Source organism: Alternaria burnsii (assembly GCF_013036055.1).
Source record: "Alternaria burnsii strain CBS107.38 chromosome Unknown 740, whole genome shotgun sequence".
In the NCBI taxonomy this organism is placed as follows: domain Eukaryota; kingdom Fungi; phylum Ascomycota; class Dothideomycetes; order Pleosporales; family Pleosporaceae; genus Alternaria; species Alternaria burnsii.
Window position 1 is genome coordinate 46,520 of NW_024066112.1, and position 25,794 is coordinate 72,313.

The 25,794-nt window shown below is 51.0% G+C and overlaps 10 protein-coding genes across 10 annotated transcripts; 5 read left to right on the forward strand and 5 right to left on the reverse strand.

Moving 5' to 3' along the window:
- Positions 1-1,015: 1,015 nt before the first annotated feature.
- Positions 1,016-2,276, reverse strand: GT037_004850 (cyanide hydratase; the record flags this gene model as incomplete). Its single annotated transcript, XM_038929897.1, has 4 exons — positions 1,016-1,261; positions 1,321-1,882; positions 1,941-2,194; positions 2,247-2,276. The coding sequence occupies 4 exons, from the start codon at positions 2,274-2,276 to the stop codon at positions 1,016-1,018; spliced, it is 1,092 nt and encodes a 363-aa protein (XP_038786847.1).
- Positions 2,277-2,972: 696 nt separating this feature from the next.
- GT037_004851 (glycine cleavage system t protein) lies at positions 2,973-4,433 on the reverse strand (the record flags this gene model as incomplete). The annotated part of the gene is made up of 2 exons (XM_038929898.1): positions 2,973-3,990; positions 4,078-4,433. 2 exons carry the CDS (start codon positions 4,431-4,433, stop codon positions 2,973-2,975), a joined length of 1,374 nt encoding a protein of 457 aa, XP_038786848.1.
- A 218-nt stretch (positions 4,434-4,651) lies between these two features.
- GT037_004852 (vacuolar atp synthase subunit c) lies at positions 4,652-6,027 on the forward strand (the record flags this gene model as incomplete). The annotated part of the gene is made up of 4 exons (XM_038929899.1): positions 4,652-4,952; positions 5,006-5,100; positions 5,167-5,751; positions 5,827-6,027. 4 exons carry the CDS (start codon positions 4,652-4,654, stop codon positions 6,025-6,027), a joined length of 1,182 nt encoding a protein of 393 aa, XP_038786849.1.
- A 165-nt stretch (positions 6,028-6,192) lies between these two features.
- GT037_004853 (uncharacterized protein) lies at positions 6,193-7,224 on the reverse strand (the record flags this gene model as incomplete). The annotated part of the gene is made up of 1 exon (XM_038929900.1): positions 6,193-7,224. One exon carries the CDS (start codon positions 7,222-7,224, stop codon positions 6,193-6,195), a length of 1,032 nt encoding a protein of 343 aa, XP_038786850.1.
- A 453-nt stretch (positions 7,225-7,677) lies between these two features.
- Positions 7,678-8,828, forward strand: GT037_004854 (90s preribosome ssu processome component krr1; the record flags this gene model as incomplete). The annotated part of the gene is made up of 3 exons (XM_038929901.1): positions 7,678-7,737; positions 7,791-8,360; positions 8,421-8,828. The coding sequence occupies 3 exons, from the start codon at positions 7,678-7,680 to the stop codon at positions 8,826-8,828; spliced, it is 1,038 nt and encodes a 345-aa protein (XP_038786851.1).
- Positions 8,829-9,196: 368 nt separating this feature from the next.
- Positions 9,197-10,459, forward strand: GT037_004855 (uncharacterized protein; the record flags this gene model as incomplete). The annotated part of the gene is made up of 1 exon (XM_038929902.1): positions 9,197-10,459. One exon carries the CDS (start codon positions 9,197-9,199, stop codon positions 10,457-10,459), a length of 1,263 nt encoding a protein of 420 aa, XP_038786852.1.
- A 1,110-nt stretch (positions 10,460-11,569) lies between these two features.
- GT037_004856 (uncharacterized protein) lies at positions 11,570-15,945 on the reverse strand (the record flags this gene model as incomplete). Its single annotated transcript, XM_038929903.1, has 3 exons — positions 11,570-15,735; positions 15,785-15,808; positions 15,858-15,945. 3 exons carry the CDS (start codon positions 15,943-15,945, stop codon positions 11,570-11,572), a joined length of 4,278 nt encoding a protein of 1,425 aa, XP_038786853.1.
- A 2,325-nt stretch (positions 15,946-18,270) lies between these two features.
- GT037_004857 (uncharacterized protein) lies at positions 18,271-19,938 on the forward strand (the record flags this gene model as incomplete). Its single annotated transcript, XM_038929904.1, has 1 exon — positions 18,271-19,938. One exon carries the CDS (start codon positions 18,271-18,273, stop codon positions 19,936-19,938), a length of 1,668 nt encoding a protein of 555 aa, XP_038786854.1.
- A 1,485-nt stretch (positions 19,939-21,423) lies between these two features.
- GT037_004858 (uncharacterized protein) lies at positions 21,424-22,610 on the reverse strand (the record flags this gene model as incomplete). Its single annotated transcript, XM_038929905.1, has 3 exons — positions 21,424-21,809; positions 21,864-21,978; positions 22,041-22,610. 3 exons carry the CDS (start codon positions 22,608-22,610, stop codon positions 21,424-21,426), a joined length of 1,071 nt encoding a protein of 356 aa, XP_038786855.1.
- Positions 22,611-23,789: 1,179 nt separating this feature from the next.
- GT037_004859 (cytochrome p450 3a9 protein) lies at positions 23,790-25,345 on the forward strand (the record flags this gene model as incomplete). Its single annotated transcript, XM_038929906.1, has 3 exons — positions 23,790-24,223; positions 24,288-24,910; positions 24,969-25,345. 3 exons carry the CDS (start codon positions 23,790-23,792, stop codon positions 25,343-25,345), a joined length of 1,434 nt encoding a protein of 477 aa, XP_038786856.1.
- Between the last annotated feature and the right edge of the window lie 449 nt (positions 25,346-25,794).

A 25,794-nucleotide genomic window follows, 5' to 3' on the forward strand; every position in this document is an offset into this window, starting at 1 on the left:
GGACCAGATGAACGTTTGTTGGAATTGCTGAATCTGGAACACATACCATGTCTCTCCATTGATCTATCAACTGGTCGAATTCGTGGCCACTACACAATGCTTCTATCGATGAGCGGGTGGCTTTGCAAGATAGTGATGTAAGTGACACAATTCATGGGAGACTTGCAGAGCGTAGGGCATTGCATCCATCAACTGGGAAAGCAATGGTGTTATACTTGCAGATCTGCATGTGCTCGCAACCGATATCTGTCGCTTGGTCAGCTTGAGAGATAGAAGTTGCGAAGGAAGTGACAGTCATTCGACGCTTTCTCTGATAACGCCTCGCACACTCAGAGTGAAAGATAAGAGGCGTATTTGTAAATGTATGCCGCGGGGGCCAAAATGTAGAGTCTAACGCCGCTTCTTGTCGCCATTGGAGGAACATCTGACTGCGCCTTAACAGCGCATCTTGCACCCCTGTACAGATCGTACGACAAAGAGGGGCTCGCATATACGTACGACAACCATTCCACTACCATCCAAAATAAGCTTGATGATGTGAAAGTGGTAAGCTGTTGGAACCGACTCCACAATAGCCCAGGAACAGATATAATACCTGGGCATCCTTGCAATACTGTGAAATTTTCAAGAGGTTGAGAAAGCTAACATGGAACGAGGGGTCAATCATGAAAGGATATCGATGTAGCACAACCAAATCACAGGTCAAACCTACGTTCACGAGTTTGGGGCAACCGATAGTAAGGCTCTGAACGAATGATATACAGGGATATCGAATACATAAAGGTCATATCGGCAGGGCTCACTATAGTCGATAGGAGTCTTTTAGCTATAGAACCATTTCAGAACCAATTCCAGTCCTTCAAACATACAGCAAAAATCGCGTCAAGTGCAAAAACAAGCGGGATGAAGCATATTCAAGAGTGGGGAATACATTTATCAACGTTCTAAGACTGTGCCTACAGAGCACCCACAGTATCAACAGGAATGGCGTCCTCTGTCCACGACATTGCAAAGCCTAGATTGCAGTGGTGGCAGCGGGATCAGCAACCTTGGCCTTGGGCTTGGGTGCCTGTGCATCGAGCGGCACGTTCAAGCCCAGACGCTCGCGAGTGGTGTAGGAAGCGATACCACCGTTCGTATCGGCTTCCGTAACGAGCTCCTTGCGACGGGTATCAACAAGCAGACGAATGAGATCGGGACGCATGTAATGACCCGAAAAGTCAGCCAACGCCTTGGTCAAGTGGCATTCGTTGAGGTCGATCTGCACCACAAGTTAGTCCCAACAACGAGGAAGCTCAGAATGGGTTTAAAACAACTTACGTCAACGAAAAGCAGACCATCAAAGTCCTTGTCGGGCTTGCACACGAGTGTACCATCTGGCTTGTAGATCCTCGCATGGCCATTGTACGTCGAGGGATCAGTCTCGGGCTCCACACCTTCCGGCGTAGTCTTCTTCAACCCATCCACACTCAGTCTCTGGAACGGAGCCAGCGTCCACGTGCCCGTCTCAATCGCATAAGCCGGAGTGACCAAGTCAGACGCCGGGTCCGCGACATTGGTAGCGGGATCAGGATACTTGAGCGTCTCTTTGCCAGGATACACTGGCCAGGCGGCGATGTGGATCTGCTCGCCCTCGGATACGTTGAGCGATTTGAGGAATGGGTTCATGTTCTCCCAGCAGTTGAGCTGGCCAAGACGGCCGAGTTCGGTCTGGGTGACGGACTTGAATGTGTCGCCTGCGCCGTCGCCGTAGACGAGTTTCTCAACGTGTGTGGGCTTGATTTTGCGGCGGTGGTTGATGACCTCGCCAGTGGGGTCGATCAAGGCCTGCGCCAGGTACAACGTCGCGTGGTCGATTTCGGAGAAACCGAGCGAGACGTAGCTACACTCAAGATCAGATACGTGCCTTTCGTCGTCCTCGTAGGTACTAGAGAACTTACATCTGGTTATCCCTCGCCGCACGGCGGATCCGTCGAAACTCTTCCGAATCCATGGGCAGCGAGTTCTCGCGGTACGACTTGAGCATGGGGAGCGACTGCTGGTAGTTGACCTTCCACATCCAGTAAGGGTAGCCTGGAATCCAGACTTCAGGAAAGGCAATGAGCTTGCAACCTGCAGCGCCGGCTTCGTTGATGAAGTTGATGGTCTTTTGGACGCCGGCTTCGAGGTCGAACCAACATGGCTCGGAGGTGACCTGTTACTCTGTCAGCAGAAATCCGGCAAGAGGGACAATGATGGGGACTAACACAGGCGGCTTTGTACTTGGTGAGAGGCATGGTGGAAGCTGTTTCGAATCGAAGCGTGTTGTGTTTTGTAGAATAGATAAAAGTCGAATATGCGATGATTGATGTTTAAACCAGAGGGCCTTGACGACTTCTTATATACCAATACCGTCATGTACAGACCCCTCTCCCTCTCGTTACACAGCATTCACCCTGCACCTGGCGACCCTTCTCGATGCTCCATTGTTTGTCAGTCCCAGCGCCAGGAGCATCTTCCCTGCTGCCGGTTAATTGACGTGCTTCCCTGAACATGGTGTGATTTTGCCGCTATCGAAAACGACCAAGAGCCACAGAAACAAATGAAGCAACTGCAGCGACCGGACCGTGTAGCAAAACAGTGGACTGATGTTGAACATGGACGTCGATGCCTCGTTGCTAGCGTTGATACTGTAGATGCCGGAGATGCCGTGACCCAGTCTTTGCGGCATCAGTACGGCGCCGGTCGGCATGTCGCCGCGTCGCGTCCTGTATCACCCGAACCATCACCGTAACTGATGTAATGCGTGTTCGACACTGATGAAAAGGCCGACGAAGCAGCGATCCAGTTTGCGACGTGATTTACACGTGTGGTGGTGACCCGGCAGAAGCTCGGGCACGGATCGTCCAGAACATCGTAGGTACGTGGAGAGGAAAGAGGCAAAAAGAAGACTACATGTTGAATTCTTCATCCTTGAATGCTTAACACCAGGTCTACGCCTTGATGTTTGCCGGCTGTTTGAAGTATTTGCTAGGAACAAAAGGCATCTTGGTCACGACAGCCTTCCTTTTCCTCCCCCTCACGACAACCTGTACTTCGGTCCCTGCTTTGTGCATACCATCTTTGACATAACCCATGGAAATGTTCTTCTTCATTGTAGGCGAAGGACAGCCAGATGTGATGGTGCCAATCTTTTCCCCAGCCTCGTCGATAATCTCGGCACCCTCTCTGGCAGGCGATCCCTCTACGACAAGACCCACGCGACGCCGTGATACACCGCCGCCTTCAGACTTCTTCTTGAGCTGCTGCAGGATAACGGAGTCGCCGTGAAATCCGCCCTTTGCACGGCGGTCCTTGCCGATGATCCAGGATAGTCCGGCCTCGACTGGCGTGGTCGTGTCATCAAGATCGTGGCCGTACAGGCACATGCCGGCCTCTAGTCTCAGCGTGTCGCGCGCACCCAAACCTGCAAAACGCAGCTCGTCTTTGGCAGAGTCCAGCAAGAACTGTGTTACGGCCTCGGTGGCGTAGGCAGGGATGCTAATCTCGAAACCATCTTCACCAGTGTATCCGCCCCGGCTGACGAGCACTTGAGCATCTGTGCCTTTGATGACAGCGTTTGCGCATTGGCCAAAATACAGCGACTGGAGATCCTGCTTGGACTTGTCGTCTAGAACGCGAGAGAGTATCTCAGCAGATAACGGACCCTGGAGGGCAACAAGACCCTGTCCATCGAGCATGTTCCACTCTACAGGCTGGTCGGAGTGTGCGTTCTTCCAGGCTTCTAATTGTGTCTTGAAGTAGGCAGTGTCCTTTTCCCTGCAGCCGGCATTTGTGACTACGTAGAAGCGATCGGGCAGACGGGTGATGACTGTATCGTCAACAATTCCGCCTGTAGAGTGTAGCAGCGTAGACAGGGTGGACTGGCGTTCAGGTAATGTAGATAGCGACGAGGGTGTTATGCTCTCGAGGAAGGCCTCGGCGCCTGGCCCGGAAAAGTGGTGCTGGACCCTGAATGGATCAGCGCAGGAACATGATTGGAAGATTGTGGGAGTGATGGTGAGTACGCAGAACAAGTATGAAGTCGCTGTTACCTACATATGTCCAACGTCAAACAAGCTGGCCTTCTCGCGTGTCCAGTTGTGTGAGTCGATGATGCTCATATCGCTGTACTGGACTGGCATGGCATAGCCGCCAAATGGCACAAACTTGGCGCCATACTTGCTGTGAAGCTCGTACAAGCCCGTCTTTGCTGGCTGCTCGCTTGCAGTCTCCGACGAAGCATATCGGACGTGTTGCTGCGATAGGCGTGTGAGGTTGCGGGGACGTGGGGCTGGGGTTGCGCGCGATCTTGTGGAGTAACTTGCGACGCGCGAGCATTCTGGCCTCCAAACCAGCGGCACAAGACCATTGGCGGCCGGACGCAGGGCAACGACAGCTTTTTTCGAGGCCATTTTGGGTGGGTGAGGAGGAATTGCCAAAGAAGTTGCGTCGTTTCGCTGCTGGCGGGTACTCACGGCGGACTATATAAGACACCAATGACGGCAGGGTAGCACCCTAGGCCGCGACTAGGCCCAAGCTCCTCCGACTGGATTCCATCCACCAAAACGGCCATCGTTCCCATAACCGCCTATATCGCGTCCCGATCGCCCCAAAACAGAGCGCCGCAACCATGTCCAAGGGGAGCAAGTACCTGCTGGTGTCGCTGCCGACGTCCATCTCGCCCTCGAACCACGCCGAGGACGCCCTCACAGCGCTGCGCTCCACCGTAACCAATGACGTGGGGAACACGTCCCCGTTCGCGATTCCCAACTTCAAGATCGGAACGCTGGATGCTCTGGTGCAGCAGGCCGATGAGCTGTCCAAGCTCAACAATGCGTGCGAGGCGGTCGTGGCCAAGGTGGGCGACAGCTTGAGGCAGATACTCGACGGCGACGAGGGCAAGATACAGCAGCAGAAGACGATCAACGACAGTATGTGCACACGGGCCGTATGCGATTGGCGTCTGGCAGCTCACATGATGTAGAGCCGGTTGATCAGTACTTGCGCAACTTCCAGTGGAACAAGGTCAAGTACCGGGCCGACAAGCCCATTGCAGACCTCATAGACGCTCTGCAGAAGGTGCGTTAGGCTTAACCCTAACCTAATCCCTCTTGTTCTGTGCATCAGTACGGCTGACAAGGACAGGAGATACAAGGTGTCGACAACGACGTCAAGTCCAAGATGAGCCAGTACAACCAGACAAAGTCCGCCCTCCAGGCCGCCGAGCGCAAACGCACCGGAAACCTCGCGACCAAGTCCCTCGTCAACGTCGTCAACCCCAAAGCCATAGTCCGCGACTCCGAGTACCTCGACACGCACCTCATCGCCGTACCCAACAATAACGTCAAGGACTTCTACAAGGACTACGAGGAGCTATGTCCCATGGTGGTTCCCCGCTCCGCCAACGAGCTCGCCAAGGATGCCGAATTCACCTTGTTCGCCGTCACGACATTTAAGAAGCATTCCACCGAGTTTGTACACAAGTGCAGAGAGAAGCGGTGGACACCGAGAGACTACCAGTACAAGGAGGGCAACAAGGAGGAAGAGGCCAAGGAGGCGGAGCAATTAGCCAAGGACGAGAAGAAGCTGTGGGGCGAGGCATTACGGCTAGGAAGAACGGGGTACAGCGAGAGCGCCATGATCTGGATCCATGTTCTCGCGCTGAGAGTGTTTGTGGAGACGGTGTTGCGATATGGCTTGCCGCTTGACTTTGTCGCGGGAATCGTTCAGGTGAGTTTGCGCGTGTTGGACGAGCGCAGTGTGTGGCATCTTTGTGTTGGACATGTACTGACGCGAGGCACCTAGACCGATGCGAAGCAAGCGAAAAAGGCAAAGTCGAATCTCGATGGCGCGTACTCATACCTTGGTGGCAACGCCTTTGGCCGCGATAGCAAGGGTCGGATTCAGAAGGACGATCAGGCGCTGTCGACTGACATGGCGCAAGCGGGTCAGATGGGGGATCAGGAGTACACGGCGTATGTGTACTATGAGTTTGAGGTGCTATAGTGTGACAGCAAAAAGGTAGCGAGGGTTTAGTCGATAGCATAATCTGGTCATGGACTTGTGTTTTGAGTCTTATAGATAGCTTTCTGTGAAAGCGGAATGATGAACAGACTTCATCGCATGGCCACCGGAATCCATGTCCGACAGTGATGACAGCACATGCACGCTCTACGCCTCTTGGAATCCGACCAGCTCATTACTCGTCTCCCACAATTTCTCCTCGCTCTCGACGTCATACGCCCACTTCTCATATCCCCGATCTACCAATCCATAACTCGGCTGTGGCACCGGCGGACAAACCTGACAATCGTCTAGATAAACACCCCCCTTGCCTTCCCAGCACTCTCCTACCGCTGCCCAAACAGTCGTCGCGGCTCCTTGCGCAGGGCTCTTCATGTACCTCTGCACTGCGGGGATTTCTTTCATGGCGTCCATTCCAGGTAAGTGGTCTTGCAGGCCAGTCCATATACCACCTGGATGGAGGGACAAGGCGTGGATAGGATGTGTCGTGGAGGAGCCATAGTGTCTATCAATGTAGTTTGCGAACCAGATATTTGCTGTTTTGGAGTGCGCATATGCCCGATTAGGGTCATACGCACCGGGTTCTCGCAGCTGCATATCTGACAGCGTGGGCGCGAAGTAGCGGTGGCCCAGCGATGACACGGCGACGACGCGCGAGGCGGAAGTAGGCGTGCTAGAAGCGACGAGGGCTGGTTTGAGCAGCTGGAACAGCAGAAAGTGGGCGAGGTGGTTCACGCCGAATTGCGTCTCGAAACCATCGGCGGTTGTCGATTGGGGTATTGCCATGACGCCTGCGTTGTTGATCAAGATGTCAAGTTTACCATGGCTGGCTGCGAGGAACTCGGCAGCGAATGTGCGGACGGAAGCTAGGCTTTCGAGATCGAGATGCAGTAGGTCAACTTTCCCGGGTGACAGGATATCGGCGAGTGCTGCTTGGCCCTTTTCGAGGGAGCGTGCAGTGCAGAAGATGTGGGCGCCTGTAGCAGCGAGAGCTCGAGCTGTTTCGACGCCTAGGCCTGAGGAGCAGCCTGTTATTAAGATGTTCTTATCGGTCAGCTTGCCCTCGAGGCCGTTGTCTTTGATGATTTGAAGGGCTGTGGGACGGGCGTCGCCTTCGCCGTTGAGATTTTGGTGGACAGCGGCGTAGCGTGTGAATTCTGGGGTGGTGTACAAGGCCATGTTAGGTACTGGGGATGACGATGTGAAAACTTGGGAGATGGAAACGGAGAGGAGAGATGCAATGGGTCAAGGTCTCAACGGTTGCAATCTAAGGATGATGTGTTGGACTTGAAGGGTGCGTGTACGTGGGTCTTTATACACGAAACCATATTTACAGAGCTTACAAGCCGGTCGACTGTGCCTTAAGGCCGATCTTCACTCCGTTTATGCTTGGTGTTACCTGTGTAGATTGATATCACTAAGATGTACGGACCAGCAGCGGGCGTGGATCAAGTGAGACGTTGTGGTCGATGAGCACGGTGTTGCGGAGTTAGCGAGTCAGATCCGAAGTTGTATAGACCAGGGCGGTGGCAGCAGGCAGAATCTTAGCGCGTCGGCTTTGGAAAGTGCAACTTTTCTCTCAAAGTTACTTGCACCCAATCACGAGCCCGGACCACGCTCAAAACACCCACGATGCCGTCTACACACAATGCCGAGAAGCCCTGGGACACGGATGACATTGACAAGTGGAAGGTACGTTTGCGCCGGATTCGCGCGCTCTCGGCGCAAGATTAACAGGCGCGCAGATTGAGCCCTTCAAGCCCGAGGACAATACGGCCGGCGCCTTTACCGACGAGTCGCGTTTCAGCACGCTTTTCCCAAAGTATCGCGAACAGTATCTGAAGGGATCATGGAAATTCATTACACAGGCGCTGCAGAAACAAGGTGTTGGGTGCGAGCTCAACTTGGTGGAGGGTTCCATGACGGTATGGACGACGCAAAAGACATACGACCCGGCGGCGATATTGAATGCGCGTGACCTGATCAAGCTGCTTGCGCGAAGTGTACCGGCGCCACAAGCAGTCAAGATCCTCGAAGACGAAGTGGCCATGGACATCATCAAGATACGGAATCTAGTTGGAAACAAGGATCGCTTCGTCAAGAGGCGGCAGCGTATTCTCGGGCCAAACGGATCGACGCTCAAGGCACTGGAGCTGCTCACCGAAACCTATCTGCTGGTACAGGGAAACACCGTCGCTGCCATGGGTCCCTACAAGGGCCTCAAGCAGGTTCGGCGCATCGTCGAGGACACGATGCACAACATCCATCCCATCTACGCTATCAAGGAGCTTATGATCAAAAAGGAGCTCGCCAAGGTAAGTTGTGGAAGCGCAAACTGCATATGCGACGTACACTGACTTTGTGCCACCACGTAGGACCCGGAGCTAGTCAACGAGAGCTGGGATCGCTTCCTCCCCAACTTCAAAAAGCGCTCGCTCAGCAAGCGCCGCGTACCCCACAAGGTCACCGACAAGACGAAGAAGACATACACACCGTTCCCGCCGGCCCAGGAGAAGAGCAAGGTGGATCTGCAGATCGAGAGCGGAGAGTACTTCTTGGGCAAGCACGCAAAAGAGAGGAAAGTACAGGAAGAGAGGGAAGACAAGATGAAGGACAAGATGGACGCAAAGCGCAGGGAAAGGATGATGGAATATGTCGCACCAGAAGAGGATGGCGACAAGAAGCAGAAGAAGGAAAAGAAGCGGAAACGGGAAGAGGGCGAAGGCAAGGAAAAGAAGAAGAAGAAGCGCAGTTCCGAGGGCGAGGCCAATGGCGATGCTTGAGCCACATTTCGCATTGCAATACCGACGTTGCAGCGACATGCTGCAGGTCGTGGAGTATAGGCGTATTCTTCCTTCTCCTCTAGGGAACACCACAAAAAGCATTGACAGGTGTTTAGGTTAGCTTGATAAGTTCAAATACCCAATTTTGTATTACCACCACCACATGTCGTTTCTTTTAGGATTACCGGGCTCAAGGCCATTGCTTGGCGCTCTATACTTGGCGACAGGCGCTCAAACATATTGTGTCTCACATGCGAACCTGACATATCAGCCGCAGTGCAACGTCGAGATTTCTTCACCATGTTTCTGCGACTCTGTCTCCATACCCAGGCCAAATACCTCTCTGCCTTGCTCAAATCTGTAACATAATGCGGAATCTGTCTGCTATCCTAGCACATGTCGCCTCGGTCGACTTGGTACCATGGACGCTGCAACGTCAACCATGTTGGCAAGAAAGTCCCCTCTACAACCAGGCCTTTCAAACCTCACTGGACGCATCACAAACCTACGCATTTTGCGCTGACATCTTTTCTCCTTTGGGTCAAGTGCATGCGAAACCGCGTGATAACTACGAACCATGGACTCACAACCCAGTTTGCACACCACATCTCTCCGGCGTCAACGACACACTATGCGTTTACACACACGCTACTTTTGCTGGAGGACGCGGAATCTCAATCGTGACGACACCGCGTCTTGCCCGGCAATTCGCCGTGTTACCGGCGTTTCTCGACCAATCGATTCATGCAGCGCGGAATACCAACACACCTACAAACGTGTATCGAGCGACTGAAATACCAGAAAAGGGCATCGGCATGCTAGCCACACGGCCCCTCGCATTTGGCGCCGTCGTAACAAGTCACACACCAGCACTCATCGCCTTTCTAGAAGCCGAGTTATCGACCCTAGACCGCGAAACACTCTGGCGCACCGCCATCTCGCAACTACCACCGACACTGCAAGAAAACTTCCTCTCTCTAGCGACCGTGTATGGAGACGAGAGGGTGCGCGTCCAAGACATTGTTAAAGCGAATACCTTCCAGATCCTGCTCGGGGGCGCCAATCATCTAGCCGTCTGGCCCGAGACGTCGAGGCTGAACCACGCGTGTGCGCCAAATGCGCAGTATGTGGTGGATGCGGATACGTTGACGCATACGGTGCGTGTGACGCGGCCGATTGCTGAGGGCGAGGAGATTACCATCAGTTATACGAGTCCGCTGGAGGAAACGTATGTTCGACGGCAGCATCTGCAGCACGGGTTTCACTTCATGTGTGCGTGTAAGAGGTGTGCGGATCCTCGTTCTGACGGTACGCTTGAGCGTATCAGGGGTTTGGAAAAGAGGCTCAATGACTGGGAGTCCGCCTCCTCTTCCGGTGAGGTCGACATGGCGGAAGAATTGCTAGAGCTCTATCGCCAAGAGGGTCTTGAGGGTTTCATGGACATGCCGTATGGGTTTGCGGCGTTGGCGTATAGTACCATTGGCGATAGGGAGAAGGCGTTGAGCCATGCGGGGAAGGCGCAAGAGACTATTGAAATGAAAGACGGGGTTTGGACGGAGAATTGGAAGATGTGGGAGGGGTTTAAAGGAGATTTGGAAGGGCATTGGAGTTGGAGGCGGAGGAGAGTGTGACGGGTCGCGTTTCAATCGAGAATGCAACGTGTCAAAAAGAACTAGACACTAGTCACTAAGTTCGATGTGAACAGCATCATGCCGAAGCTGTGCTCTACTAAACTGTCGACTATCGTAGTTAGAAAGTCGTTGCGCCACTCACGACGTAAGGGACGCCGCCAAGAATTAGCGAGTGTGCGGCCACGCTACCCCGTCAACCCTATTGTAAATAATTTACATATCTTGGACCAGACTTCCGCTAGCTAAAGTTCAATTTCTGTTTACAGTCATAGGCGTAAGCCGTCGACCAGGGGTTAGAGTTGCTATTGCGACGAAGAATAAAGGAAAGATTAGAAGACAATCTGTGCAGAAGCAGTTCGGGGGACATATTGAGGATGATGCGCAGTTGAGGGCCGTAATGAGGTAAGGCGCTTGAAAACGTGCTCTCGTTTCCCTTCTGATGATTAGTTGATAAATAAATCCATTCATACTTGTGACGGGTTGTATCTCCGGCAGATTTTCTCAAAACCGCCCATCGTTACCTCTTTACTAGGCCAACATCGCGTATAATGTCGCCAAAGCTCACTTCGTCGATAGAAGCCTTCTATTCGAATCTGGTGCTCTTTCCTGTTATACTATTGTGATGGTTCGTCTTTTGAATCCTTCGTCGACACAGGATTTAAGAAAAGAGAGTACTATAGTATGTAGAATATAAAGTAGTAGTAGATACAATGTAATTAAGTAGTGTTAAGTTGTAGTATTAGTTTAGATTCTAGGGTTATACTATCTTTCAATAGTACAAGCGCAGATCTAGTAAGTAATTTAAGTGCTAGAAAGATACTATAATAAACAGTAATGTAAACTGTAAATCTACGTTTTTATACTATTTCTATAATACTCTTACCTCTCTCTTAAATATAAGGATCTTTTAGATTTACTATTAGTCTAGAATTCAAAGATATTTATACAAGAACGCTTTTGTTTTAATCTGCTTATTTAAGATAAAGTAGGAGGATAGAGGACTTATAGTCTTAAACGCATATCCGGAGTTCAATATACCGCAAGAGCGAGAGATACAGAGCGCTACATAGTTCTGAAATTCCAAAGCATCTGTTCTGCATCGAGATTTATTCAAGCGATCTCGAACAGAGTCTCTTCGACTCCAGCCAGTGTCGCGAGCCTATCAGCCTCCCCATGCATCGCGCTCGCAACGTATGTACTCCCATGCAGCGAAAACCCGTCGTCCAAGTGCTTCAGTACAACAGGAACATTGCAACCTCTCAAGCATACGACTTCATCCCCACTGGCAATTCCTGGGGGTGCAATACCGATCAGTCCATTCTCCGTCACATAGAAGGTATCATTCCCTGACGCAATCTTACAATTGCGCAGAAACTCCATGTATCCCTTTCTCCCGGCCTCTGGATCCATATTGAGGGGCCATTGAATCGTCCCTTCGCGTCGCTGGAAGCGATTGTTCAGAAACTCGGCCAAGACGTCGTGCCCCTTTGCTTCCCAGAGTGACAGTGTAGCAAAATCGTACAGCGTAGGACTCGATTGACCTCGCCACTTAAGACACAACCATGAGCGAATGTAGTCCGGTATGCGCTTGTCCATGTCATCCCGTCGTAGCGTCTGACCATCAATCTCTCGCGTGTAGTCGCCGAGGGCGTACAGGAACCCAGCCGTAATGCGGAAGAACCTTTCTGCCTTTGCAGTACTAAGAACATGCGGGTATCGGGCTTGCTCACCCACCGCCGCAAGGCGAAGCATGAGAAGATTTGAAAAGCCGGTCTTATTGGGGGGGCATTCCTCGCTTGCGAGGTACTTTACCAACTCGGGGGGGAAGGGCTGAGTAGTTGAAGTCACTCGTGGGAAGACGAGCTTGACAGAGTCAAAATGGAGTCCCTTGGCTGCCAAAATGCGCTCATCGTCATTGAACGAGAAAGCTGCGGCTTTGGCCCCATCGGCACAAAAATGTGGTCCCCAATTAAACGCCCGCATTGACGGGCATGGACGATGATCCAGTACCCAGGATGGCATCTGGGGGCGGGCGCCATCCTTGAGCAATCCGATTCCTGCCGAGCATACGATGTTCAGATTCTGCTTTTTCCGGATCCAGCGCTTCACAAACTCGGTGAAGATTTCCTCAATCGGCTTCCTGTAATCTGGCTCAAGCAGTTCCGCATCACTATCTGCAACTCCATACAACGCATATAACTTATCGCGGGGATCAGTGGCCTGGAATCTGCTCGTCATCTGCAACAGAGTAAGTAAGTCAAACGTCACTCCATCAGCAAGCTCAAAGTCCTTGTGGCGATATATCAGCGCCCCCTCACTGGCACCATACAGACTCGACCCAACTCTGACTTTGAACGCGTCCGGCGTCAGGTGCGCGTTCCAAGGAGCGAACACGTCCAAAGTCAATCTTTTCATTGTGCGCTCAAAGTATCCAAAGTCGATCTGTTCGTCGCCACACATCATAGTGATTTCCCGCGCGACACAGATCTCCTGAAAGATCCAGGCACGCGTGAAGTAGGGGCGCTCCAGAAGCTCTTCTAGACCAGCCCAGGAATCCGGGTCAAATGGATTGCCGGGCATGGTGGCAATAACGTTTTCAAGGCCCTTTCTCTCGGGCTCCTTTCCCAGTATCAGGTTTGCCATACCCCCGCGATAGGCATATTTTGAGCCCCAGTTCTGGAGCAAGTTGAATGCCTTGCCGGTATGCTCGGCTGGTTTTCCAAGCCACATAACAACCTCTCTTGCTTCACGGTATATATCCACCATCACGGGGATCTGATGACTCTTTTCGTCCAAGTCGGATTGATTTATACAAAGAGCGTCAATCCAGAACAACCCTATGTCCGGCTCAAACCGTTTTGTGCGCTCGGATAGAGAACCAGGCTTATTTCTTTCCGCCCAGGCAACATAGTCGTTGTGAATATAACGGATAGAGGAGTGGTACGCTGGGAGCTGCTCAAGTGCGGCACCAAGATTGGAAGTCACAGGATGAAAGCGATTATTGAGCAGGATAGGGGTTGTGATGGCGGGATTGCCCCAAGTGTATGACAAGGCGCGGAAAGGAGGAGCATCGCTGAGTTTTGTGGTGATTAGGTCGCAAACTGCATACGTAAGCCCGTTGGCACTTCTGCTTGTTACATGGAGGAGTCGGATCTCCCCTTTCTTGAGAGATCGGTAAGGAGAGCCTGATCGTTGACAATCTATGCAGAGAAATGAGGTGAATGCTTTCATGCATTCAGACTGTCCACACACGAGCGCTTGTGTCATGGGATCCAGGTCAAAGGGACCTGTGGGGCGAATTTCCACACGTGGGTCCCGTAACAAGAGTTCGACTGCTTGCGAATGACCAGCTGTGGCAGCTCTTGTGAGTGGACTTGAACCCCTCATGTTCTTGTCTCTCACGGGCTTGTTCACATCGAGTTCTGACCTTTTCAGAAGCGCTTCGATATAGGCTGTAAGATTGTTATTCGCGGCATGCCAAAGCGCCGTGGCTCCCAGAAAGTCAACAGCATTGACATCCACTGATTCATGAGCAGACAAGAGGTCAAATGCGTGTTTATTACGCGTGTAGAGTGCCAGAGTGAGAGGAGGCATCCCACAGTGTGGCACGTTTAAGCCAAGCCCTCGGCGAATGTAATTAACCATCAGCTCTTCAATCCGCCAGAGAACACCAGTTCCCACAGTGAGCTCGCTAGAGCCGTTGATATTGGAACGATACGGTGGAAGAAGAAGATACCGAGCGCGTACGAAAGCGCCGTACTGGTCAGGTTGGGTGACGGTCCGATCCACAAGTTGGTCTACAATGCGGTCTTTCTCCACGCCAGATGGAAGAACACGTAGCACGCGGGGTAGGTGAATCGTGAACAGACGGTAGAGAGGGTGCCGGTGGACATGTGCCTTCAACCTTCGACAATTCTCTTCGTCACTGTCGAAAGAAGAGGGTGGGCTGTTCCACACAGCCGAATCACCTGTAAACAGAATGTGGATGACTGCATTGGTGAACTCCGAATGGAACGAACTGATGGATGATAGGGGATTGATTCGTGAGCTTTCGTCTCTGCTTGTTGAGCTGGCCTCTAACTGCACCCATTCTAGGAGAGTCGGATGGCAGGGATGTAGTATGGTGGTTGAGGTGTTTTCACCCGGCTTGCCACTTCGGGTAATCAGAAGGTCGCAACATTCAAGCACGGCGTCTATGTCATCCCGCAAGGTTTTAATATGTAAGCCGGACGTAGGTGTCGGAGAGACGTTCTCCAAAAACGTCATGAAAACAATGATTTCCTGAAGAGACACCGGCTGGAAGCGTGACATGAACGCGACTGAGCAGAGGAGTGGCCTGAACAGCCGCGCTTTGCCCAAGGCTTCGGCTCGTTGATAGCAAAAATCGACGATGGTGGTATAGAGCCTCCAAAGATTACGCGGCAGAAGCCCTAGATTTTCATCAAAGTTGCGTAATCCGAGTTCGGTTTGGGTTCTCAAGAGAGATGACGCAAGACGTGTCCATAGGAGGTTACCCTCAGACATTTCCGACAAGGGGACAATCTGGTGCACCGATGATTGAGGTAGCATCTGCCGTGCAATATCCCTGGTTGCTAGATATGTCTTATGGTTCTCCATATGAACATTGACGAGGCTATCCTCCAGCTTCGAAGGGAGCATGGTATGTGGTCGCGACGTGATGAACAGACGCAATCGCGAAGCCTTTGCAAGGTTGGACAATTGATCCACCAGTTTCTTCACTCCTTCATTCTCAATTTCCAGACCATCCAAAACACATACAACGAGTGCATCAGAAGGCGTTGAGAGTATTGCTTTGAAAGTCACCAGAAAGTCGTCAACATTATAGGGACTCCACAGCCTATTTCGAAAGTGCGTTTCAAAGAGTGGTTGTATAACTGCTCCCGCGAGTCGATGTGGTTCGCTCAGAGCTAGCTGCTGGAGCAGGGAAAAGATAATGACAACATCCAGATCCTGAATGATGGTGTCTTCCTTCGGAGCGTGGAAGGAGTAAAGCACTGAAATGCTCGCCTCCATTTCCGCGGCCATACGGTGGAGGTTACTGATCAAGAGGTGGCCGAGTAATGTTTTGCCGGCCCCCGGACTCCCGCGTATATGCATGATAGGGGTTTCATGTGAATTGACCCATTCCAGAGGCTCGACTGCAAGGGACGAGGGAAGTCGAACTTTGCCTTCGACGTTGAAATGAAGCAAGCTTTGCATAGACGTGCCGTATCGGAAATCGTTGTCGATAGGCCAAGTGAGGAGATTCAATGCAACTTGAGGCCCATGTCAGTACATAGTTTTTCGGTTGATCTAGGGACCTACTAGGTGGAATCTTGAAGATTACATCTGCCCTATGTCAGTCATTGTATATATGCACAGCTTCAGACTCGCATACTTCTCACATGTTCCACTGACTTCAGATTAAACTTCCAGACCCACCCGCCATATCCTTCGCATATCTTAAAAACTTCGTCTGGATGCATCGCGCCCATTTGAAGCCTGTGAGCAATCGAAGCAAACGCGTTATCAACGCAGGCTGTCATCATGTCAGGCCAAGCGGCTGACTCTTCATCAAGCAGGACGGCTAGACAGTTGGTTCTTGCATCAATCCGCATTCTCCGCACCCACATATCTCGCATGTTGCTTTGCTTGTCAATCACAAACAACCGCCAAATCATCAGAAAAACTCACTAGGGCCACGAAGAAACCAACGGAAACACAGTTTTCAGCAGAAAAACCAGTGTCTCCCACAGCACCTCCTCTGGACTCGGATCTAATGTGCCGCGATTCCGTTCGACGAAACCAGATAGATGCGCGTTAAGAGTCATTTCCCAAGCGGTTAGAGCGTCGAGAAAAGCCGCGTGAGACTCTGTCAAGAAGTATTGCCGCGACAATATGCCATCGTGGATGCCTTGAAGCCATATTTCAATGTCATGGACGTGTGAACAAAAGGTGACAGCGACACTTGATTGATCCTGGACTCGTTGCGATAGCGAACGGAGAGAAGTAAGCACACGTCCTGCCGCTGCTTCCATGAAGAGGTTCTCGTTACGTAGGGTGTATAAGTTCAAATGTAGGTGATTTTTCTTTTCTTCATGGTTCCTTGTTGTTCAGCTGCCAAGTCGCTAGATATTAGTGATTCCCATATGTCTCTACCCACCCCCCCTGACCAGCCAAGACACTAACATGTCCGTGCGCGTGATGCGCATGTTCGCGTGATGCGCCACCATCATCAACAGCAGCCCGCGCAACATGAGGTAATAGAGCCACCCACAATCAATATTATCACAGGATCTTCGAGAGTAACAATATACCAGTCCCTGCGATCAATTTGCACTATTTATATCTATCTGGCAGCTTGACGTTGCGGCCGCGACGTGTGGAGACAGTTGGGGCCGCAGATGCGCCTTCTGTCACAGCGACGCAGCATTCCCTATATGAACTATGGACAGCACAACGCTCAGAAATTGAATTGCTCCGCCGCTCGAGGAAACGACGCATGAGTGTCATGGCACGTGTTCAGCCATTTCAAAGCCTGTGATAGACTGTCAGTCGATCCTACGGATGGATTTTGAGCCACACTGATAACATCGCACAATTCATGCGCAGCTACGCCTAGATAGTGTCAGTCTCCCAAACAGTTCCATATTTCTGCAAAGAATACCTGGAGCAGCTTTCAACTCCGCTAGTGGACACGGATTACTGATGTGGTCGTACTCCAGATCCAATGCGAACCCAAAAGGAGGAAGAGGTGGTGGTGTATGGTCCAGTGTCTCTTGTGACTGTAGATTATAAATAGCTAACTAGAAGCTGCCGACCCATAGGCGAGCTCTTAACAAGAGAATGAGCCTCTTGAGCCTCCAACGAAACGTACCAGGATTCTGATAATTCTTCCATAGGGTGTGCCGTACGACATTCTCCAGAGCGGATCTGCATTGACACAATTCTCGACCCCTGAAAAAGAATAGTTGGCAGAGCTTGCAACCATCTTCGACAGCCTGCCGAATCTCTGAGCCAGAATGCGGTAACTTCATTCTACATGAATCTACCATGAAATGTTTGCGGCAGAGAACAATCCGCTGACAGTGCTTGCAACTATATGCGGGTCGGTATTTGTACTCAACTTCCGTGGTGTGCAGCGTCGCGTGATCTGCGTTAGTTGGACGATTCTCTCTTGACCGTGGATGATTCACATGTATTAGCATGATGGTGAGTCGTGGATGCCTCAAATGGTAGGATACACAGGATCGACGAAACTCCGTAGATGAGTGAAGAAAGCAGGCAACCGCCAAGCTTTAGACGCCTGCACAGCCTATTGGCTCACCCATCAGCTTGTCTATCAGGGAGAGAGCGGCGCATATGATATGAGCAGGCGTGAACCAAGGGTACCCGGAGTAAGGCTGAAGAACACTGTGGCTCATTCCTCGCGTCGTAGTTAGGATGTTGCTGCGCGAATAGCGAGATAATAATGATCAACGACGAGACGAGGCGCGCAGCTAAGCTAGCGCTGGTGGGGCACCAGTCGAATCGGCCACTCTTCCCCAGCTTTTCTGCAAAGGCATCACACACCGCCTTGCTTATGGACATGTCAGTTTGCGTCGAGACCTATTCAGCCTTGTGATGAGCGCCCTGCTCCTCAACGCCTTGCGCTTAGCCTGATAGCACATGCTCACATATGCTGATGACTAAAATGTAGCGTGTCGCTTACCCCCCGAACTGGCTTATCCGGCGGACAACGTGGAACACGTCGCGCAACACTCCTTCACTCAACGCTACTTACGCATCTCGTCAGCCCTAGCAACTCCACCATGGCAATTCGATTGATTGACACCGAGAATTTGATGTTCAAGTCCTTTGTGGGATCCTCCGTCCCGGAGTATGCAATTTTATCACACACCTGGGGCCCTGAAGCCGATGAAGTCACATTCCAGGACATGTTGGCTCTGAGTAGAGGGTCTGAACATCCAAAGAGGCATCGACTGGGATATCGCAAGATCATCGAGACTTGTCAAGAAGCTAGATCGGCCGGCATTGGGTACTGTTGGGTAGACACGTGTTGCATCGACAAGACAAGCAGCGCTGAACTTAGCGAGGCAATCAACTCGATGTTCAAATGGTATCACGATGCGGTTATCTGCTATGTTCTACTTTCCGACCTTGATATTGGAGATATCCGGGACTTGAGTTTGATTCGCAAATGCAGATGGTTCAAGAGAGGCTGGTGTTTACAGGAGCTTGTCGCTCCGCGACACGTTGAATTCTACGACTGTTCATGGAACTTCCTTGGATCAAAAGATGACTTGTCGTCTCAAATTTCGAACATCACGGCTATTGCAACGCATGTTCTGACCGGACAGGTGCCGCTGGAAACACTTCCAGTGGCTCAGAGGCTAGCGTGGGCAGCCAAGAGAGAGACCACACGAACAGAGGACATTGCTTATTGTCTCCTGGGAATTTTCGGCATTCAGCTGCCTATCTTGTACGGGGAGGGCACGAAAGCATTCATACGTCTACAGGAAGAGATCATGAAACAGTCCAATGATCGTTCGATCTTCGCATCGCAACAGCCTTGCGGGAACGAGTGGTATTGCAGTTTGCTAGCGCCCTCCCCAGAGTATTTCACACATTCCTACAACCTCGTCCACTGGGGAGACACTGTGTATCAAGGCAGTGCATATGCTCTGACTAACAGAGGGCTGCAATTTTCCGAGACCAAACTCTACATCGATTACAGGTCCGGTTTATATCTCTTACCTCTGAATTGTATCTTGTCCAGAGACGCAGAGATCGTTGAGGGTTTGCTCCTGCAGCAAGTCGGGCCGGATCTCTTCGCAAGGCGTACTCAACGCCCTGATTTCAGGATCGTGAATCAAATCATGCTCAACTCGTCGAAAGTTCCTTCAGTCGTCAAGAAGGGCATATACATTATCTCACAACTCAGTGCTTCGATTCAAGCGGACCTGCGCTTGGCAGATTTGTATGCAATACAATTGTCTTCCGATACACTTCGACTTGGGGCGGGCTATGAGATAGTACAAGTTGTAGAAGGATCAACTAACAACAACCGTTGGGACGTCGCTCGAATGAGATTCCTTACAAGAGGTTGTTCCTCCTTCGAAGCCTGTTGGAAACTCTACCCATCGCGGGACTCACGACTTAAAAACTTGCCTGCTGGTTTTACTTTAGACCCCTGCTATGTATTATGTGCGTTTACAAAAGGAGGATCCGTTAAAGGCATGTATTTATCGCCGCGAGTTGCCGTATTAAGCCAGGCAGAATGGCTCGATTTGGAAAGGAAGAATGGAACCTTCAAGGAAATTCCAGATCTCGTGATAGGTGACTGGCATGAAGCCCCTACATTACTTCCACTAGAGTTCAGGGCTGGTCTATCCAACAACCTGTACCTTCACGTCTCGCATGATTTGGACACAAAGCAAAAGTTACATCGGCTCAAAATTAACTTCGGACAGCATTAGAAATGAAGCGAACATGTCTTTTTTTCCTTTGGGAAGAAAGAAGAGATTGCGGTCTTACTCTATTGATACAAGCAGATGGATCCATAGGGTTGTCAATAGCATCGTGGGATCGAAAAGGTTTCCCGCCTTTACAGCTGTGAGGTATCACATGAATGTTATAATCAATATCGATGAGCCAAGACCATCGTAGTTGTAGTTGAATCGCGACATCAGACAAGTCGAGGTGCTGTCAAATTACGAACTTGGGTTGAATATAAGAGAGAGTGGCAGGAGTCAGGCTGGCACCACAGCTAGCGGCAAAAGATTGAGGCCTGACGACGACGAGGAAGATGGTGCTAAATGGAAGGAGAAGATGAAGAAGATAAATACAACATTACGGCTCGTCGAGAACGGTCAGGGTTCTGCTCGAGATCAGAACATCGGTGCAGATGCGAGTCCAATGTACACTATCCATCCTCATTTATATATGGGGTTCTCTCAGACGATCAGCTACACTACGGAGTGGGCAATGAAGAGTGTAATGTAAGGCGAATGCGCAGCTCCAGTCAATTCGAGTGAGACCCTGTGTCTAACACACCATCTTTGACCATGTCAATTCCTCGTGACGAAGTCGGCATGGTCAAGAAACGTAGGTCACTCCGGGTATCAAATCGTTGCAACGAGTGAATTGGAAAGATAAATCACAGAAAAATGAAGCTAGAGACCTATGCACTTGACCTTCGCGTCGAGTATACTTATGATTATTTTAAGAACACATCTGTCATCTTCGAAGCGGCTAGAGCTTAGGGCTATCTAGATAGTGGCGCCACGATTATTGGTTAGGTGGTTGTTTGGTCATTGTTGCTGGCAAATTAGCATCACAACCTTACGAGCAATGTTGGAGTTGTTTCGAGTTCGAATTCGACTGAGCATAATATGAATGATGCGCACAATGAGGAGTGTGAAATTGGTTCACTACGAACTACCGCGAAGGATGACGACTCCGATGATCGATCAAGGTGTCGCCAAGAATCAGCGTGCAGCCCCGCAATAACGTTCCTAGGTAGCAGGCAGGATGCTTGTGATCTACAGTCTTGATGCCCCTTCATCTTCGGCGATTTTATACTAACTTTCGGCGACCCTTGTGGGTAGGTGTCGCGCTAATTCAGTTTTTGGCGTACGATCTGCGCTAACCGGGTCCCCGGATCTTCAGATACGCATGGAACCCCCTTCTGGTTCCGGTCTGCCATGACAACCCCATGTACCTTCAACCATCGCTTGGAAGCTAGCCTGCAGGAAGTCACCTTGATTGCCAAGTTCGGTACCTTTCGGCAACGTTCTAGTTATTGTCGTGGCTGCTTAGGTATCCCAGATACCGCAGATAGACGGAAGTAGCTCTCTATTCCAACCACGTCCTAATCAAGCACGCAAGTCTGTCCATCATGACAGCTCGTCAACCATACCCGCACCGAATACCTGGGTACACACAAGATTCTTCGAGCCGTTTCACAGCTTCGATCTAAGCGCATCGACCACTTCCACGAAGCCTTGCTCCCAAGCCTCGATTCCAGCGCTGGGATGCCAGCCCAACCTCCTCGCAACCTCACTGCGTGTCCTGCAAGTGCTTGCGAAACCCAACTCAGCAACTTGCTCCACGCCACCAGTGAACAACTTAGCTCCTTCCGCGAGACTCACAGTCCTCACGATGTTGCTGTCAATCAGGCCGGCTTTGCATACAGCATCTGCGACCGCCTGCGATACGTCAATCCACGTGTGACGTCGATGCGCGCTGAAAACAACGCCCTGGTTGCCCGTTGGAAGGGAGGCGCCATCCTGTGACAAGATGTTGATAAGCGTCAGCTCGTATAATCTTGCAAGGTCCTCGATATGGACTACAGCACAAAGTTAGCGTACATCGTATAGATATGGTGCCGCGAAAGAAGTACCGTTATCCCATACACCCTTGCCATCGCCAACAACGATGGCTTGGCCTTCCGTTATCGCCGCCCGGACCAATCGAGGCACTTGCAGACTGCGCTTGTTCCATAATCCTGTGCCAACCTGGCCCAGAAGTTAGTGCCATGGGGCCCCGCAGATTGCGGAAACGTGGAGGCGTCACTCACACCGTAGATCAATGGAGACATGAGGACGACTGTCTTCACGCCTGATCCGAGACCAGCGTCTATCATGCCCAATTCCGTCGTCCGCTGGATGTATCTCCTCCTAGCATTGCGCGTCTTCTCATAGGTATGAATGTCGTCCTCGAAATCGTTGAATTCCCGATCCGGGCTTGGTTCAATGTGATCCCCGGAAAGTGGTTGGTCAGCGAGGTTCGAGACGCCCGAAGTATGCACCAGCCATACGTCTCTGCCAGTGTGCACCCGGCGTAAGCAAAGGCCTTTAACAAAAGCTACAGCGCTGGCAAGATGATAGCCCAGCGTCATATTGAAGACGACATCGTACTGACTTGCTATCTCGACAAGACGCGCCGTATCTTCCAGGCCCTCGAAGAGCACAACCTTGAGCCTGGAGCCAAAGGCATTGTGAAGCTGCGCAACTCTGTCCTGACCACGAACCAGACACGCTATCTCAGCCTCCTGAATCGATGGGTGTTTGCTGCGGAGTAATTGATGGAGTACGCTACCACCGATGTATCCTGTGACGCCGGTGAGCAGGATCTTTACGCGAGTCATGATTGGACACACGATATCGTGGATGAAATGTAAGAGACTGGCGAAGGAAATAGATTGACTGATAACAATGTGGTTCGAAAACTTGCACTCCTCCATATACCGTCTCTTCGCGTGAGCAAGGCGGCCAGGTATTCACCCTTGCACCAATACAGCTTACGAGGACATTGTGACTAGGCCACTACAACTGGGCCCCAACTTCCAGGGAAGCGTTTGAGCGCTTTTTAGCCTTACTTTCCACCGTTGGAAGCTTGTCATCACAAAGTTTCGATATTTATCCGGTACGGCCCGCCTCACTGCCGACTGGCTAAGTGAAACCTTAACACATTCAAGGACCACCTAGACATATCAAACACTGATGACGTCTGTCGCGTTTTGCTATCTTATCCAGCAGCGGAATCATACTACCATCCACTGCGCGGCCCGAATGCTGAGGTCATACGTAACAGACTATCGTCCTGTAAAGCATACACTGAGACAGTAAGGTTTGGTATCGGACCCTTTATTGGCGCGGTCCGAAACGTTTCAGCCTCATGCAATGTCCCATTGGTGCAGACTACGATATCAGAGCGACTGAGTAGTCGGTACAACAATTTTTTGACGAGGTAAGCTGGTTCGCCAAGCGAAAAGCACCGAATGAACAGGGTGCACCTTTCAGCATGCCCTAACCTCCTTCGATTCAGGCTCCGTACATTGCCGAAGTTTTGCCCGTCCAAGCGGATAATCATCCTCATTACTGAGTGCGGACTGAAGATACGAGTTCATACACGAGCTATCAGGTGCAGATAGCTAGTCGCTCCAAGCGAACAGGCGAAAGTTTTATCTGAATAGCTCGTCATCGTATGTACACGGCTGACCGTTACTCGTGGACAGCTTACTGTTGTATGCATGTCGCTGACTGCTGCATCATGTGTACATGATGTTCACAACCCTGCAAGTGGACTAACACCACGCTACGTCAGCAAGGCTGTAGTTTTTAACCAAACTTTGGGAAGATCAGACCCTTCGGAGAATTTCCAGCGATCGACTGACTTCTTGAAACAGGAGAGATGGCGAAACAACTAAGAACAAGACAGTGACCATCGAGATGCCGTGATTATAAGACACTGCTCCTACCTCACGGGACAGCATTGCAACAGTTGACTTTAACTACACTTATCGCATTCCCCTTGATCAAGCACGATGAATGTATCTACCCCAACTTTCCCATGGCATGTCATGCCGACCCTTGACTCACTCATGTCTGGGGACAAGCTTTCTACCATGGAGCTGCCACATCCACGAACAATAGTGGCAAGTCTCTTAGCCATAGTATTCACGCTATCCTACTATCGGTCTTTCACGAAGAAGACAGGTCTAGAAAGCTTCCCTGGACCATGGTATGCACCCTACACGGCCATGCACCTTCGATGGCTCTTTGCCCGTGGCACGATCCACGACTATGTTGAGAAGATGCACAAACAGTATGGTGATGTGATTCGTCTGGGACCAAGGCAGATTTGGGTCTCAGACAAAGGGGCTATGAAACAGATTCTTCTCACCATTGACCTGCCAAAGGTTACTATGTATGCCGAGATCTCGAGAGACAGAAGTAGCCCAGGCCTTTTCGGAGAGATGTAAGTAATAACACTCTATATCCACCTGTAGCAAGAACACATCGGCTAACGATCGACACCACAGCCGTCCAGTGCCCCACCGCAACCTCAAGAAGTTTCTCAGTCCCGCCTTCACCGTGGCATCTGTGGACAAATTAGACACCTACTTCAAAGCATGCGTATCAACCTTGCTTGACAACTACTACGATGAAGTCGACAAAGCCGTCTCCAAAGATCTCAGTTCCGAGCCCAATGGCAATATCCAAACAGACCTTATGCGCGATCTACATTGCCTCGCCTTGGACATCATGGGCGAGTCCTCATTCGGCAAAGGCTTTGGGCAGATTGACAAGATCTTCGATCCGAGAAAAATGCTTTCGAGCAGAGATAAACGGTGGAGTAAGATTCCCAATGCGATCTTCGATGGGCAGGCCAGGAGGTATGGATTGGTTTTCATCAAGAGATTTTTGAGGCGGATAGGGTATGAATGGGAGGTTGATTGGCCCAAGGAAATGACCACTGCTATTTGCGAACTCGTCGACGAACGTGCTGCAGCACAGGGATCAGCAAAGAACGCGGCACGTATCGATGTCTTACAGCACATGTTGGATGAGGGTGCGCGACCGGATACTGGAGAGCGTATGTCGAATCAGGATATAATTGATCAGATGTCTGAACTTCTTCTCGCTGGTTCGGAAACTACATCCGGTAACTTCAACCCTTCATATTCTCCCTTCGGCCTTACATTAGCTAACCACCTACTTAGGAACGATGGCATGCCTCTTTGTGGAACTCGCGCGAACCCCCGCAGCCCTAGACAAGCTTCTCGCTTCGCTCCCCCCTCTGTCTCCCTCATCTCCCATCCTTGACTCCAAAACCGTACGAACGGACCCACAATATCGCTACCTTGAAGCCTGTCTCAAAGAAAACCTGCGCATGAACCCCATTGCCTCTGAACTAGGTCGTCGCACTCTAGATCAAGGCCACAATGTTAATGGATTCGATATCCCGCCCTATACGATCGTTTCAGCCAGTTATAGGGCACTACATCGGGATGAACGATACTGGCCCGAGCCAAACAGGTTTTGGCCAGAACGATGGCTGGAGGGTAAGGAGAGGGAGGGTGCGCCAGAACCAGAGTAAGATGACCAATGTATTAGACGGGCGGTACGATCCGGACCTTTGCTTACAAGAGATGCAGCATGGATGCTTACTTTCCGTTTTCTAACGGCCGACACAACTGCATTGGTCAAAATTTCGCGTACGCAGAAATGCGCACAGTATCTGCAAATCTACTTTCCCGCTTCTCGCTTGAGGAAGCTGGTTATCAGGAAATTCAGCTTCGGCAGTTCATCACGATGCAGTTCCATGATGGGAAGTGGAGGGTTATGTTGAAGCCTCGGTGGAGAGAAGGCGCGGAAGCTTGAGGGATCGACCCTTATGGGATGACGGCAATGCGCAAAACATATCAATCTTGGGTAAAGTATTGCATTAACTAAGACTTTACAGCCTAGAGAAGGTAGGTAGCAGCTCATACTGTCAACTATAGGAAAAGAAGTAAACTAGCATCCAAACATGCTTATCACTCGATA